This window comes from Corylus avellana, chromosome 4 (assembly GCF_965113065.1).
Source record: "Corylus avellana chromosome 4, dhCorAvel1.hap1.2, whole genome shotgun sequence".
NCBI classification, from domain to species: domain Eukaryota; kingdom Viridiplantae; phylum Streptophyta; class Magnoliopsida; order Fagales; family Betulaceae; genus Corylus; species Corylus avellana.
Genome location: NC_142493.1, coordinates 1,516,667 through 1,531,933, shown reverse-complemented (window position 1 = coordinate 1,531,933; position 15,267 = coordinate 1,516,667). Strand labels below are relative to the sequence as shown.

The 15,267-nt window shown below is 34.3% G+C and overlaps 3 protein-coding genes across 3 annotated transcripts; 2 read left to right on the top strand and 1 right to left on the bottom strand.

Annotated features, from left to right (window-relative positions):
- Positions 1-3,776: 3,776 nt before the first annotated feature.
- On the top strand, positions 3,777-4,517 carry LOC148586105 (uncharacterized). The gene has a single exon (XM_088516097.1). The coding sequence runs from the start codon at positions 3,886-3,888 to the stop codon at positions 4,327-4,329; it is 444 nt and encodes a 147-aa protein (XP_088372223.1). The 5' UTR covers positions 3,777-3,885; the 3' UTR covers positions 4,330-4,517.
- A 3,139-nt stretch (positions 4,518-7,656) lies between these two features.
- On the top strand, positions 7,657-9,961 carry LOC132179627 (Octicosapeptide/Phox/Bem1p family protein). Its single transcript, XM_059592369.2, has 2 exons — positions 7,657-7,837; positions 8,945-9,961. The coding sequence occupies exons 1-2, from the start codon at positions 7,687-7,689 to the stop codon at positions 9,742-9,744; spliced, it is 951 nt and encodes a 316-aa protein (XP_059448352.2). The 5' UTR covers positions 7,657-7,686; the 3' UTR covers positions 9,745-9,961.
- A 397-nt stretch (positions 9,962-10,358) lies between these two features.
- Positions 10,359-14,910, bottom strand: PUR2 (Glycinamide ribonucleotide (GAR) synthetase). Its single transcript, XM_059592740.2, has 4 exons — positions 14,454-14,910; positions 13,161-13,537; positions 12,246-12,776; positions 10,359-10,901 (listed from the first exon to the last, which is right to left on the bottom strand). The coding sequence occupies exons 1-4, from the start codon at positions 14,725-14,727 to the stop codon at positions 10,485-10,487; spliced, it is 1,599 nt and encodes a 532-aa protein (XP_059448723.2). The 5' UTR covers positions 14,728-14,910; the 3' UTR covers positions 10,359-10,484.
- Positions 14,911-15,267: the final 357 nt, after the last annotated feature.

The following is a 15,267-nucleotide window of genomic DNA, read 5'->3' as shown; positions in this document are numbered from 1 at the left end:
GGTCTTTTTTTTTTGGTATTTAAAAAAAAAATAGTATTTTTCTTCATAATAATAATTAAAAAAAAAGACATTATTATTAAGAAAAATACCAGAAAAAAATGACCAAAAATATATATTATTGCTTCAAACATTTTTTTATTTTTAAAAAAATTATAAAAGAAAGCAAAAATTAGACATTTGTTTGGCAAAATAATTAAGTTTTTATCGTCCCTCTAAAATAAAATGGCAGATAAAAGTGTGTTTTTTTTAAAAAAAAAAACAAAACAAAACTTTATTTGGTGAATTTGTTGACAATGAAACTGAATTTGCATGGGGAATTGATTACACATCCATGCTTCTTTTACTGTTGCTGTCACTTAGGTGACTGATTGGGATAGAGACCAAACTTGATTGGACATTTACCTCTTTACTTTTGTCGCCATGTTAATGTTTAGTCCATTTCCATTCATGATTACGCATTAATTAAATTTTCAACTATTTTTTTTTTTCAATTAATGCAATATAATTATTGATTGAGATTCACCTTGGGAAGTCCTTACTGTCTTGCTAATCCTCGTTTGGTAATGTTTTTTAAAGGATTAAAAAAAAAAAAAAAAAAAAAACCAAAAAGGTATTTTGACTTGAAATAATAGTAAAAATAATTTTAGTATTTTATGTTTTAGATATTTATTAAATTGGCCAAAAAATCGATCCATTTAAAAAGTCGTATGAGAATGTACCTTACAATTTAAAAGCAATAACGGCTTTCAATGTATGTTTTTATATTAAGTTGATTATGTTTTCTTGTAAAAATATTTACCATCTAGGTTAAATTGTAATCAAAATTTTAGAGATTTTATTACTATTTTTGCATTTTATTCACTTACCCCAATTCTCTTACAAATAGAAGTAATTTGTGTAAAGAAAACCGAGAAATAAGAGTGCAACCAAATTGATCGAAGATAGCCACCACAAGAGCAAGGAAGATGAACTTATTGTATTGGGGTTGGATTAAGTGGTAGAGGCCTGGGTCTTAAGGTATCATCTCTTCGAGGTCAAAGATTCAACATCTCATGAGTGCAAACAATCTTTTAGAACCACACCCCCATTAAAAAGTCAAGGATTTGACTAATTCCATATAGGAAAACTTTTGAGCGTGTGATGCACGGACCAAGATTTACTCTATAGGGGTGAGTCCGGAGGATCCTGTCTTAGAGAAATTCCCCGACATAAAAAAAAAAATAATAAAATAAAATAAAATGAATGGGTGTTATTCTACTTAGAGTTGTAAAATTTATTTTGAGCTGAATTTAGTGCTCTAGGTGAAGCACTAGTGAGTTTTTCACCCACTGGTTTACCATTTATGTAGCTTAGATTTAGAGCTATACAAGTCTAACATCATGTGAACAAGTTTGACAATATTCTATCACTTTAAGCCACATTGGTGCTAGTTCATGCATGATGCATGGTCCCCATAAATGACTTTGGGCACAAATTATGACTTGTTACCCCCACATGTTAAGTACACTATCATTATCAACTAGAAACATATTCAGTATAGTTTTGAAAATAAAGGACATATTCAAAGGATCTTGGAATAATGCAGATAAATCTCCAATAAAGGCAGAGATATAATCGAACTCATAATTTTTGGCGCTAGTACCATATTTAATCACTACTTATTTTAAAAGTATAAGCTGATAAAAATAGCCAAATAGATAAATTTAATCATTTAATTTATACTTTAACGGTAACTAGGGGACTAGAGATGGGAGACCAATCCGTGACTTCATTAAAAAAAAAAATGCTATTCCTTTTGAAAGATGTTAAATTTGTGAATGATAAACACCCACAGTCAATTGGCTACCAACAATGTGATACTTCAATTTTATACTAAGAAGATGAAAAGTTCATATAGAGTGAATCAATTATAAATCATTTTAAAATAATAGCGCAAATATTACTAAAGGTTTTTTTTTTTTTTTTTTTTTTTTTTTTTTTTTTTTCTGAGTTGCATTAAGCAAGGAGCAGATTAGTCTTCATTTAGGTAGGAAAAAACCTCTTTTATATATATATATATATATATATATATATATATATATATATATATATATATATAAAATTCTTATACTTCCAAAATGTAACCTAATTCTCCCTTTTGTCGGCCTTTTCTTTAAGCTAAAGACAAAACATGTCTTAGTAAGCCAAATAATAAAGACAAAACCCAACAAAAAACCAAATGAAGCAAAACAACTAATTAGGTTTGTGCAGTAGACTTGCGTGTCGTGTCTGTTTTACAAGGCTTATTATCAGTGAATTTGGCAATTTGTATTGTCAGTATTGATAGTACATTGGATATCATGTTATTTATCTTTCTTCTTTCATTTTTTTTTTCCATATAATTTTTATTTTTAAAATTAGTTATTGAATTTATAGGACTCACAACTTAATTCATGTAAATCATATAAATTTAATAACTATTTTTTTTTAAAAAAAAAAAAAAATTGTATGGTAGAAAAACAAAAATATATATATATTTTCTAAAAATCATTTTACGCAAAAACAAATGAAGACGTAACCATCCCGCCCACTACAACATTTTCTAGGTGCTGCACATGTGGTAAAAAATGATTTGTTGGAAAAACAAGATTTCAATAGACAACTTTGGCTAGTGGAAGTGTGGAACCAGCCTAATGGCTTGCAAATTCAATGCATCAAGTCATAGGTTTTATTTCAATGTGTGATGTGACGTATAATCTCGACAAAAAAAAACATGTGAATTTCTTCTTGTTCTTGTTCTTGTTCTTGTGCAGTTTCATTAACAAGAAGAAAAAAAAAAAAAACTTGTTCATTTTGATATTAAAATTAAAGTTGATCAATAACATAACAACTGGATTTAATATTAACAATATAAATAACATATGTATATAAGAGATTTGTATAAAAGATATGCAAGTAACTGGCTTCGTTTGGTTGAAAGAATATTTAGTCTATAACATGTGAAAATCACATGTAATAGACTAAATATGTTATATTAAAAATATATGTATAATTAAAAATATATGTGAAAATTATATGCATTTTGAATCTATGTTAATTTAATAAATGGGTGTGTTTGTTGATGAATTATTATTATTATTATTATTATTATTATTTTCTATATTTTGAGACAAAAATCCAAAACACATAAAAACGAAAAATGGTAACACTAATACCAACTTTTTTATTTTTTATTTTTTTATCCCTACCTCCAATCTGGCGCATAGCAGGTACTCTCGTGCACGTCATGTCCCTTTGTTTTGTTTACAATTCACACCGACCATCTCTTAAATTTAGTAATTTTGACAAATAATGTAAAATATTCATATGAAACATGTCCATTTAAAATAAAATTTGAGTATTTATTTGGACCCTTTGTTTGGATCTGAATTCACGGCAATCATCTGTCTGAATTATTAGTAATTTCAATAAATTATGTAAAATATTCGTTTGATACTCATTTATATAAATAAATTTTAGACTGTTCAACTATTTACTTGGACCTTTTGTTTGCATTGGAAGTCATCACAATTATTTGTCTGCATTGCTAATAATTTTTACAAATAATGTAAAAGAATTATATGAGACGGTCCAACCACTTACTATTGTGACTGATAAATTTCGTATATAATTTTTCACATTATATATCTAAATTATTAATAATTCGAATAAAAAAAAAGAAAAAAAAATTCTTATCCTTATTTTCAATGACCTTCTGGCCCCTCATCTTCAGTGCCTTTGCATATTTATTACTCTCTTCCTCATTCTCCAAGCTGTACACCTCTGACTTCTCAATCGGCAAAGCAGCATATCCCCACGACAGATTGTACCTCCACCGTCACTTTCAGCACAAAAAGAGAAAGAGCCATGAATGGTTATTCAAAGATGAAAGCCATTGACACCCAGAAATCAAGATCCATGGATTTCTCAGATGCTTTATCATTTTCCCAGACCGAAAAAACCAACTCAGACCCCACATCCAAACCCCACGAAGGCAGCCAAATCAAGGAGTCTAACGCAGAGAAAGAAGATGGAGATGGCGGCAATGGGGAGAAGTTTGGCGCGGTGCTGAACAGGAGCTGCTCTGTTTCTTCAACTTCTGGATTCCATTCTGCAGTCAAGAGGGCATTCTCTGTTAAAAGATCTTCGTCTGTTTCAGAGAGGTACTGTAGGATCTATGACCAGTCTGTGACTCTAGCATCCCCCATTGATGATGATGATGATGATGGCGGGGCGACAAGAAGATCTGTGAAGAAGAAGCACAAAGGAGGCAAGATCCTTAAAGCCTGTAAACGCCTTTTTGGACTGTAGCTTGCCTTTTGTATGTGTGTTTAATGAGTTGCAGAGATGTAAAACCCTTTTGTTAAGCCCAAGTCATGTGGTGCTTTTGCTTACCTTTCCTTTTTTTCTTGGACTTTGATTGGGGGAAAAGAAAATTTTTGGATGATTTCTTTTTTGAGAGTATTTTAGATTATATTGAAGTATTGAACTCTTTTTTTTTTTTTCCTTAAATTTTGTTGTAATTTTAGTTTGGAAGCTATGACATGTTGGCTAGCAAGTAGTAAGATTTCTACTTTGTTATGAGTTTTTTTTTAAAAAAAATTGTTGTGAATGAGGACTTTAGATGTATATAGTAATTAATTAATTATAATGGTGTATTTATGAGGGTCAAACTAAAAATAGATCTTGAACCTTTCCTGCTTGAATGATAGTTGTTTCTTACTATACTTTATTTCTTTTAGGACTTAAAAAATAAAGGCAATGCAATCATGATGTGAGTTACTTTTGGGGATAGACTAAACGAATTATGAATTATCCTAAGTTAGACTGGTTAACATCTCTATAGCACTTTCTAAAGAGGTGTTTACAAAGTTCATCAAACAACAATCATTGCTACAATGTTCTATGATACAAGTATCTTACGATCTCAAGTGTTCTATGTTCTATATGATTTAAATGTAATCTTAATTTTATGTATATATATTTTTTGTTATTCTCTTTGTACAAATTGATTTTTAAGGGTGAATTCTACTTAAGATTTGTATTATTTAGTATCAGAGTTTGAATATGGGCTCATACGCAGTTAATTGAGCATTAAATCGAATGGGTTGCGGGTTTTTGGTCAAGAAACGAAAGAGACGACCTATAAGCTTGATTAAAATGTTTTGGTATCATATATGAACATATTGTTAAGTCATTTAATTCTAATAAGTGAATAAAGCCATCAAAAGAGAAATGATTATTATTGGCTTAGTGTCGATAGAGTGGGTCATTGTGGACATTGACTACGAAGCGTGGTGATATGTTAGAATTTTAAATGTTCCACATGACTAAAGTGTAATCTTAACCATGTGTATATAAATTTTTGAGCACTATTTCCTTATAAGCCAATTTTCAATAATTACTTCTACCTTAAATTTGTATTAGAGTTCTACTCAAATTGATCATAATAGAACTGATTGAATTTATGAAAAGGCTGATAGAATCTGAATGTGTGCATAGTTTTATATGCTTAAAATCATTAAAATTATAATAATAGAGTTCATGATGAGGTGGTGGGAGCAGTCTCATCATATTTGGGCTCTTCAATTTGTTGCTATTAGTTCTAGATCCATGCTATATTTACTAATTAATCACAAATTATATATATATATGTCGGGGAACCTCTCCAAGGCAGGGCCCTTCGGACCCACCCCTGTAGAGTAAACCCCGGTTTCGTGCACCGCACCCTCGGAAGTTTTCATACTCGGAACTGGTTAAATCGCTAGCTTTTCACCAGGAGATGTAGCCCCAAGAGATTATTTGCACCTATGAAGTGTTAAACCTTAGACCTTAAAGGGAGCAAACCTTAAGACCAAGACCTCCACCCAGAGACGGAGGGAGGGGGGGACCGGGGTGGGCCATGGTCCCCCCCCCCCCAAAAATAAGGAAAAAAAAATTTAAGTAAAAAAAATAATAAAAACCCCAAAAATAAGGAAAAAAATTATAAGTTAAAAAAATAATAAAAAAAAGTAAAATTAAAGTTTTAATTTTAGTCATTTGGCTCCTTCAAAAAAAAAAAAAATTGGCCCTATTTTTAAATTTTTTGGCCATATCTAATAAAATTTTTTGGCCGTATTTTTAATTTTGTTGGCCCATACCCACTAAGTTTTTTTATTTTTGGCCCTTACTTTCAAATGTTTACTTTTTTTAGCCCTTACAATAATCTTTAGTTCATAAAAAACAACAAAAATAATTTTTTTTAATAAAAAAATTTTAAAGAACTGAAAAAAAAATTTAGTTGGCCCCCTTCCATAAAATTTCTTGGCTCCGTCCCTGCCTCCACCACTTGGCCAATATATATATATATATAGTACCACCCATTATGGAGGATTGGTCACCCTGCAATTATTTTTATTCTTCAAGTTGTAGAAGAAGTAATATGTTAAAATTGAAAATCCATAAATAATGATGATATATGAAAAACTAACCAATAAAAGCTATAATGTGAACATAAAAATTGTTTTTTTCTTTTTTGTTTGACATGTCCGCATAAAAGGGGGAGGAAAATTCAAATTAGTGACTTCCGTTTCATGAGGCGTGATTCTTAGCCGATTGTGTCGAATGAAATCTTTCTAACCGAGTATATTAAATTATTTTAGAAGACGTGCTAATATTGACATCATATATATTATTAGATATACTAATTTTAAATCTTAACCTTAAAATAGAAAAATCTTTATTTCACTCGAAATAGAGAGTATCCTATTCCACTTCCTTGACCAAAAAATCGGCATTTTAAGGGTGTGTTTGACATTATGATTATATAAACAAAAAATGCGATTTTAAACCAAATCACAAAAAAATAGATTGTTCAGGATTGCATTTTTTTAAAAAAATTGCGATTTTAAAGGTCAAACTAAAATTTGACCAAACCCTTAACTATATTTTTAAAGGTTACGTTTTCAAATCACATTTTAAAATTGCTAAACTTAAATCACACTTTTTAAAATCGCAAACCCAAAAGTTTCATTCTCGTTGATTTTTTGACGAGAAGTAAACCAAATTCAAATTTTACAGATATAATAACTTATCAAGTTATTTAAAATTTTAAATAACTTATATTATCTATGCTATTATTAAATATAACAAAATAAAATAAATCTCCTCAATTTTAAATTATTTCCAGTTAGAATAATTTGGAAGATTCAAAAAATCGTAATCCATATATTATTTTATTAGGAAAGCGTAAGATAAAAACACGTGGAGAAAGAGAGAGGGAGGGAGATCCATTTAAAATACAGTGGCGGAGATGCAGCGAAAGAGACGGGACAGAGACACCAAACAGTTAACCTTTTTTTCTACCAAACAAACCCTTCTGTTTTTTCACTTCCTATTTTCGGAAAATTCTTCTGAATTAATCACCCTCCAATCTCTCCCTCCCCTATTTATCTTTTTCCATTTTACCATCTTTCACACATTTTTATTTAATCTCACAATTTTTTTTTTCCTTCTTCTTCTTCTTCTTCTTCTTCTTCAAGTTTATTGCAGGGTGAGTCGGGTGTCAGCGAGAGAGATTTTTTTTTTTTTTAGTTTTTAGTTTTTAGTTTTTATTTTTTATTTTTAAATATATAAATATATATAATGGTGGGTGAAGAAATTCAAGGTGGTGACATTAATGGCGGAGTGATGGATGAAACGCCGTCGTCGCCTAAGAGCAGGGTGAAGTTCCTGTGTAGCCATGGCGGGAGGATCCTGCCTAGGCCCATCGACGGTCAACTCAAGTACGTGGGTGGTGAGACACGTGTCATAGCCATCCCTCGTGACATCACCTTCTCAGGTTTTGTTCATCTCATGCAGAGTTGTCTCGTATTTATCCAGCATTACACTTTTTCAGGATATATATGTATATATAATGGAGATAGAATCAAGGAGCTCACGGCGGCCCTTCGAATTTTAAAATTTGTGCATAGTTTGAGATTGGAAACCCCCGGTCTATCATTGAATATATGATGCTTCGGATTGTACTAAATTAGATTGTTAAAGTGTTATGTGAATATGTGTTAAGTTTCATATTAGATGTATACCGTATAGATGATATAAATGATTGTAGAGAACTTCAATTGTCATTAGTCTTTTTGAGTACTATGCATGGATATGATTAGCGTGTCTTTAATTATATTATAAATGGTATCAAAGCATAGACGTGTTAAGTCTCACATTGATTATCTACCAGATTCTAATATTGGTATTTGTCACCCTTAGTTGTCCCTTAAGATTTATGATGTTTTCTAGATGTAATTAGTACAAAGGATGTTTAGAGTTAGAAGTGTGATGAATCTTATTGGGCTTTTGGCCTAAACGATGTATATAGCTCATTCGGAAACGACCGAAGATTGAATTGTTCCCATTTGTTAATGTATGATTCGTGTACAAGAGGCGCAGACTATTGCAAACATAAGTCATAAGTGGAGCGGTTTTCAATATATATTATTCTTCGGAGATGGAGATCTCATGTTGCCTGGATAGTTGTCGGAGCAGGTGGGGCTCAAATAGCCTCTCACATAAGACTATCCATTACATATGCAATAGACAACCTCATTGTATTAGATCCTTGTCCATTCTCCCTAAAAGAAATGGAAAAAGTTAATGAAAAAATACAGAACATTATTTTCTCTGGCTCAACTTTTATTTGGAGCTTGAGCATGTCATTTTGAATGGCCAAAAGTCACTAGAACTTAGCAACTTCTTGTCTTGTGCACTGTGTCATAGTGTTTAGCTTCAGCAAATGTTTCCAAAGGAAAGAAAGATCAAAGGCTAACTGGTTACAAATTTAGGCCTATTAAAGACACAACCATTGGATTTAATCAACTATCTTGATCTGTGTTTTCTTACTTATCTGCATATTAATATTGAATGAAATTTTCTTCCACTTTGTTGTTAACAGAGCTAATGAAGAAGCTAACTCCACAGTTTGATAAGGAAATGGTCCTTAAGTACCAGGTAATCCCAGAGGATCTTGATGCTTTGGTGTCTATTCGATCTGACGATGACATAAAGCATATGCTCGATGAATACGACCGCCATGAAAGCGAAGGAACTCCGAGGCTCCGTGCCTTCTTGTTCCCATCCAACCCAATCATAGTCGAGAACCAAGCAGCAGCCGCCATCACAGAACCACCCCATGCACTGGAGCAGCGTTATGTTGATGCCATCAATGGCATAACCCGTACAACTTTCGGCCGTCCTAAACTCACTTACAGCGTCTCCTCTGCTTGTGCTTCTCCCCATTGCTCTTCCCCGAAAGCCCAGAACGTTGATAATTCTATGAGCAATGAAACCATCTTCACAAATGGCTACCTGCAGAACAGTCGAGTTCCTCCTATGCAGAAAGTCCACAGCTCTCCTAGCCTCTGCAGCCTCAACAGCTTCCAACACCAAGGCAACAGCGTCGTCGGAAACCACTACTTTTACCAGTACTACCAAAGCCATAAACACCATCACCAACCCCATGGCTACCATTCTAGATCGCCATTGGATCCTCACAAAGGTGTTGAGATGGGGAGGAGCGTAATGGGTTATGGTGGCCTAATCCATTATCACCCGTCGAGTAGGCCGCAGAGAGATCAGAGCGGATCTGCAGGCTGTGGGTATTGCGATGAGTGCGGGGTGTATATGTGTGGCGGGGTTGATAGATCAGGAACTGGAAGTCTTCCTCGGAGTCCAAGAAAGGCCACTTGGGAGTGAAGGCATGGAGATCAGGCTAGCTATCAAAGGGAGTAGCTAATTATGCAGAAGATCAGCTTGCAAAAGATGGTATAGATGATTGTTTTTTTGTCATTGTATACCTAATTTTTTGGTGTTGGTCTTGTGCGTTGTGTATGATAATGTGCAGCGTTAAAATAGATTGTACCTATCAGTTTATGCGTGTTGCCTGTGCTGAGATCATAGGCAGGTATATAGAAAAGAGACGTCGACTGAAATCTTTGGTTTCCAAGTTTAATTTGCAGTTTTAAAGATTGTGATCCAGTGCTTGCTAGCAATCCGGATAGGTAAGTATGAGAAGACTCTTAAGGTTTACCTGTCTGAACAGATAAGCGGGTAGTTCAAACTTACTCGAATAAATAGGCTCCATAAAGGGCGTGCCATAACATCCATACTGGAAGTATACCAAACACATTGAGCAACTAATCTAAAACTAACATGCTCAGGGAAAAATAAAAACGCTAATTAAAACAAAACGTGCTGCATCGTTTATTGGCTTCCATGTCAAGAAACGCTGGATTTTTTCCGTTCAATCTTTGGATTCAAAACAGATGGAATCAAAATTTCAGTAAATATGGAGTGGAAGATCCATAAGAAGCCAAAAAAAGTTGTTTGTAGAACAAGAGAACCTATTTTCTTCCCTCTTGTAAATGATGTTAATTTATATCATAAGCCATTTTTCAATATTCAACAAATGTAAAACATTTATTTCTCACACTAGTTCACCCTTTTGTGGCAAATTGTTTCTGTGGAAGTGCTCTCCAACCGATATCCCGTCTGCAGAATCCGCCGTGCCAGTTGATTTCATCAACAGCCTGGTAAGCTCGATCTCGTGCCTCTTCAAGGTCACTTCCCTTGGCAGTAACCCCAAGAACACGTCCCCCAACAGCAATGAAGTTGCCATCCGAGTCTTGGGCTGTTCCAGCATGAAATATCTTAACACATGGAGCAACATGCTCCGCATCTTCAAGGTTTCGAATCACAGTTCCCTTCTCATATGCCCCAGGGTAGCCATTACTTGCCATTACCACCACCATGGCAGACCCTGGGGACCAGCTCAAGGACACTCCACTTAGCTCTCCTCTACAAGCCGCAAGCAGAATTTGTGCCAGATCCGACTCCAATCGAACCATCAAGACCTGTTTATCATCAAAGGCATATAAGAACCAGAAAAAATAATCAATTCACGTCATCATATATATATATATATATATATATATATATATATATTGATGAGTAAAAAAGGTTATCAAGAGGTGCCAAAGAGGTGCAACGAGCAATCTAATCGACAGACATTTATGTCAACAATTTTACTCATACTGTGATTACTTCTTGGTTCTTAGTAACATAAACATGGCCATTGAAGTGCAACCAACAATACCAAGCAGCATCTCCACATGTGGCCCAGTTGATTGTCCCACAAAATCATCCTTTTTGTTCTTAATTGTCGGTCCCTTTGATTTTTACTTTTTTCTTTTAAGTGATAGGTATTTGAACAAAGTAATGTTGTTTAGTAAATTGTTATATGACTGCCATACAATTTGATGATGTGGTAGTAAAAATTATCCTCTGGATCAGCAGAACATATAGCTACAGCCATAGAAAACACAAGGATCTTTTACACCAGATCCATCCAAAGGTTTTAAACAGGTAGAAGTATAATTGAACCCATGCATTTGCACATGACATACACCACATAGAAACAAGGATAACTCATCTCATGTAAGCAATATACTAAATTGAAAAAAGACAAGCCAGAATTTGGCATGAAAAAAGAAAAGAAGATGCCTAGAAACAAGGATAACTGATCTGGCTTTGACTTATATAATTCTGCTCTCCCCTATCTCACTAATTTGGCCCCAATATTCTCTCAAGCTACATGCTAGTCCCTCCATCCCATATTGTTTGTCCTATTCACAAAATCCAATATTTTAAGGGTACATCAACTAACACTCTGTCTTCAAAATAAAATAATACCAGTTTCCATAATTACCCTCTTTAATTTAAAATTTAATGAAAACCAGGGTACTGACTTTTCAAATAAAGTCATTAAAATTGTGTCCACAGAATTTTAAAAGTGGACAATATTTTGGAACATCCTGAAAAGTCGAATAAAGGACCAATAGTGTAGGATGGAAGCAGTCAATGCTACAACTTTTTTCACTAGCCTAATATGTAGGCATAGATCTGCTCACGACACAACCAAATCTTTCAAAAAGTCAATCTTAGACACAATTCATTGTGGAATCAATTTTAGCAAAGACTTCTTAAAGGACTAAAAGAAAGCAAACTTTCGCCAACTTCCAAATGATAACAGCACCATACCAAACTGACTATCAAGTTAGATACATGGGATTGAATTTTGACGTGAAAATAACTTGTGGCCTGCTATTTTGCTTCTTGAAGATCAGCAGGGTCATTAATATTTGTATTATTTCCTAGAACATATAGCATAAAATACCTATTTAAAGCCAATTACTGACCTGACACTCTGGATCTCCAAATCGCACGTTGTACTCAATCAGCTTTGGCAAGCCAGACTTCTTCTCAATCATAAGGCCAGCATACAGAACCCCAACAAACTTGCACCCCTCTGCATCCATTCCTTTCACTGTAGGGAGAATTATGGATTTCATGACCAACGACTGAAGTTCCTCTGTTAAGATGGGTGCAGGAGAGTATGCCCCCATCCCACCCGTATTGGGCCCTGTATCACCATCCCCAACTCGTTTATGGTCCTGAGCAGACTCTAATGCAATAGCATTCTCTCCATCCACTAAGGCAAAAAAAGATGCTTCTTCTCCTTCCAGACACTCTTCAACAATGATACGGCAACCAGCAGAACCAAAAATGCCCTTTACCAGCATTGAATCAACAGCTTCATATGCTTCCTCCACAGTCATAGCAACAACCACTCCTTTTCCAGCTGCCAATCCATCTGCTTTGATAACAATTGGTGCCCCTTGCTCTTGAATGTATTGCTTTGCTGCAGATGGATCTGTAAATGTTTTATACTGCACAATTAACTAATGTATTAGCAAGAAAATTTTGTAGGAAATAGTGCCACACTAATGAGAAAGCAAAGAAATCATAGAGTTGAAAATTTTACTTTAAAAAAAAAAAAGGAAAAAGGTAATGAATGTAACAATTAGAAGGGTGAAAAGGAATGGAAGTTAAAAATAAGACCAAGAATATAGGGATGGGAACAGGTTAAATTGAGTAAGAGTTCTATGTCATTTTCTCAGTCTAATTCAGAAGAATAAACCGTGTTAAACAACAACAGCCACGTACCAATGCAACATTGCTCTTACCAGTATAAAGAATTTTTGAAAATTAAATTATAATAATGCAGTAAAGTTCTCGAAAATATCAATCAAAGAGAAGAAGGTGAGACAAACCTTAGCAGTAGGGATTCCATATTTGTCACACAAATTCTTCATGAAGTTCTTGGAACCTTCCAAAGCAGCAGCCTCTGCTGAAGGGCCAAAAGCAGGGATTCCAGCCTTAACTAGATCATTTACAAGCCCTGAAACAAGAGGAGCCTCTGGTCCCACAACAACCAATCCCACATCCCATTTGCGGCAGAAGGATATTACAGCTGCGCTATCCAAGATGTCGAGGTCCGAAATACAAGTGGCATTTCCTGAGTTAGAAATCCCAGCATTACCAGGCGCACAGAACACTGCATCACAGGAGGGAGATCGCTGCAAGGCATAACAAAGTGCATGTTCTCTTCCCCCTCCACCAATGACCAAAACCACCACCCTCTCTTCCTCTGCAACATCAGTAAACAAAGTGTCAGTGAATCACCACACAGAAACAGGTAAAAAAGAAAATACACGTTTTAAATGGTTCAAATATTGCTACTTCAACACACAACTTAGTGACATAATGAGTTAGAAAAACATTAAGGATCCTCCGAAGATGGTGCATGCTGAGGTGATAAAATTTAATCTATTTAATTAAACATAACACCTAGTGTTTTAAGAACTCAAAATCACAGAATTACCCTAGAAAATCTAGAGAATTCTGATGTTAAAAAAAAAAAATTTTATGGTTTAGTAACAGTTTTGAAAACACATTTTTCTCAAAACCCATCTTCAAAACATAAGACACTTTTCAAAATATAACACACTTTTTAAATATGGATCCCAATAAAAACGCTTCTCAAATTTATATCACATCAAAATACTATTTCAAACCAAAACCAAAAAACAATTTTCAAAACCAAATAACTTACCAGTTACTTTGTTCATATACATAATATTTACAATGAGAATGCAAAAGTAACATAAACCCGCTTACAGTATAGGCTATGCTAAACCATTCTATTTCCTAAACTTTCTAGTACTACATGCCAAACTGGCTTTGAGCAGGAAGATTGCTAAGAAATTATTGTTTAATTTTAATTTTCGTTTTCAAAAATCAATAACTCCTTAAAAATTAAAATTGTGAAACGACAACATTTACATACCATGGCCGTTGATTCTCCAGTATACCTAGCAAAAGCTTTTCTTTTTTAGAGAAAAATAAAAAATAAAAATAAACAAATAAATAAATTCCCAATTTGTCAGATGATAGAAAATTTAGCAAATTATATGAGAAACTAGACGAAAAAAAATTGAAAACATACAAACGAACCCAATTGAGAAGAAAGAAAATAAAAATAGAATACAACTTAAGGTTCTCACCAGACGTAGTATTGGTCTGGGCGCCAAGGGAAGCCGACGGCTGTGATTTCAGGGCAGTGCAGTAGAACGATCGAGAGCCGTTGAAACAACGCGAGCGGCTATTGGCGGGGGTGGAGTAGAGGGGTCCCACAGAGAAAGACGCCGAAGACGGAGAGTAACTGAAACGAAAGCGCACGAACGGCTTCGGAAGTGGCAAGTGGTTAATGGTCGTGGTAGTGCTGTGTCGTTTCAGACAAGGTACGAGGTCGAAAATGGCGGTGGCGGCGCAAGACATGTTTTTTTTTTGTTGTTCTGTTCCGGAAATGCCCCTTGGGATTCGGAGATTTGCCGGCGATGTCTCTCGCTCTCTGTCGCTGGGTTTGAATTCTGAATGGAAGAAGGGGAAGGAGAAGCAGAGGAGAGGACTGAGTCTGAGGGTTTAAGCCTTTCAGTGCTTTTTTTATTTTTATTAAACCTCTTTAGAAAATGAATGCGTGAAGGATGCACAAATTTTATTTTATTTATATATGCATTTTTTAAAATATACGACAAAAATATTTATTTATTTTCTGTACTCATCCATCCAAATTTTTTCCGCTGCCATATTTGTTTTTCTTCTTATATGGTCTACAAGCCGGAAAATGGTACAATTCAATCTTTGCGTCCTCAATTAAAGTATCATATATCTGTCACAGTCGGTTTTCATTATGAAAAGCTTGAACTATCTCCAAATAGACATACACATTGATGCCGAAACCTAGGCCATACCATCCCTAACAATTACGTCAACACCCATCATTTTCTGAGGCTTAAGGTAGCCCTATCGGCTAAATTA

Excerpts from the sequence above, each read along its gene's own strand:
- LOC148586105 (XM_088516097.1), top strand. The coding sequence starts at position 3,886 with ATGAATGGTTATTCAAAGATGAAAGCCATTGACACCCAGAAATCAAGA.
- LOC132179627 (XM_059592369.2), top strand. The coding sequence starts at position 7,687 with ATGGATGAAACGCCGTCGTCGCCTAAGAGCAGGGTGAAGTTCCTGTGT. Across the intron at positions 7,838-8,944 it reads TCGTGACATCACCTTCTCAG|AGCTAATGAAGAAGCTAACT; the intron begins GTTTTGTTCATC and ends TGTTGTTAACAG.
- PUR2 (XM_059592740.2), bottom strand. The coding sequence starts at position 14,727 with ATGTCTTGCGCCGCCACCGCCATTTTCGACCTCGTACCTTGTCTGAAA. Across the intron at positions 13,538-14,453 it reads CCAGACCAATACTACGTCTG|AGGAAGAGAGGGTGGTGGTT; the intron begins GTGAGAACCTTA and ends CTGATGTTGCAG. Across the intron at positions 12,777-13,160 it reads ATGGAATCCCTACTGCTAAG|TATAAAACATTTACAGATCC; the intron begins GTTTGTCTCACC and ends TTAATTGTGCAG.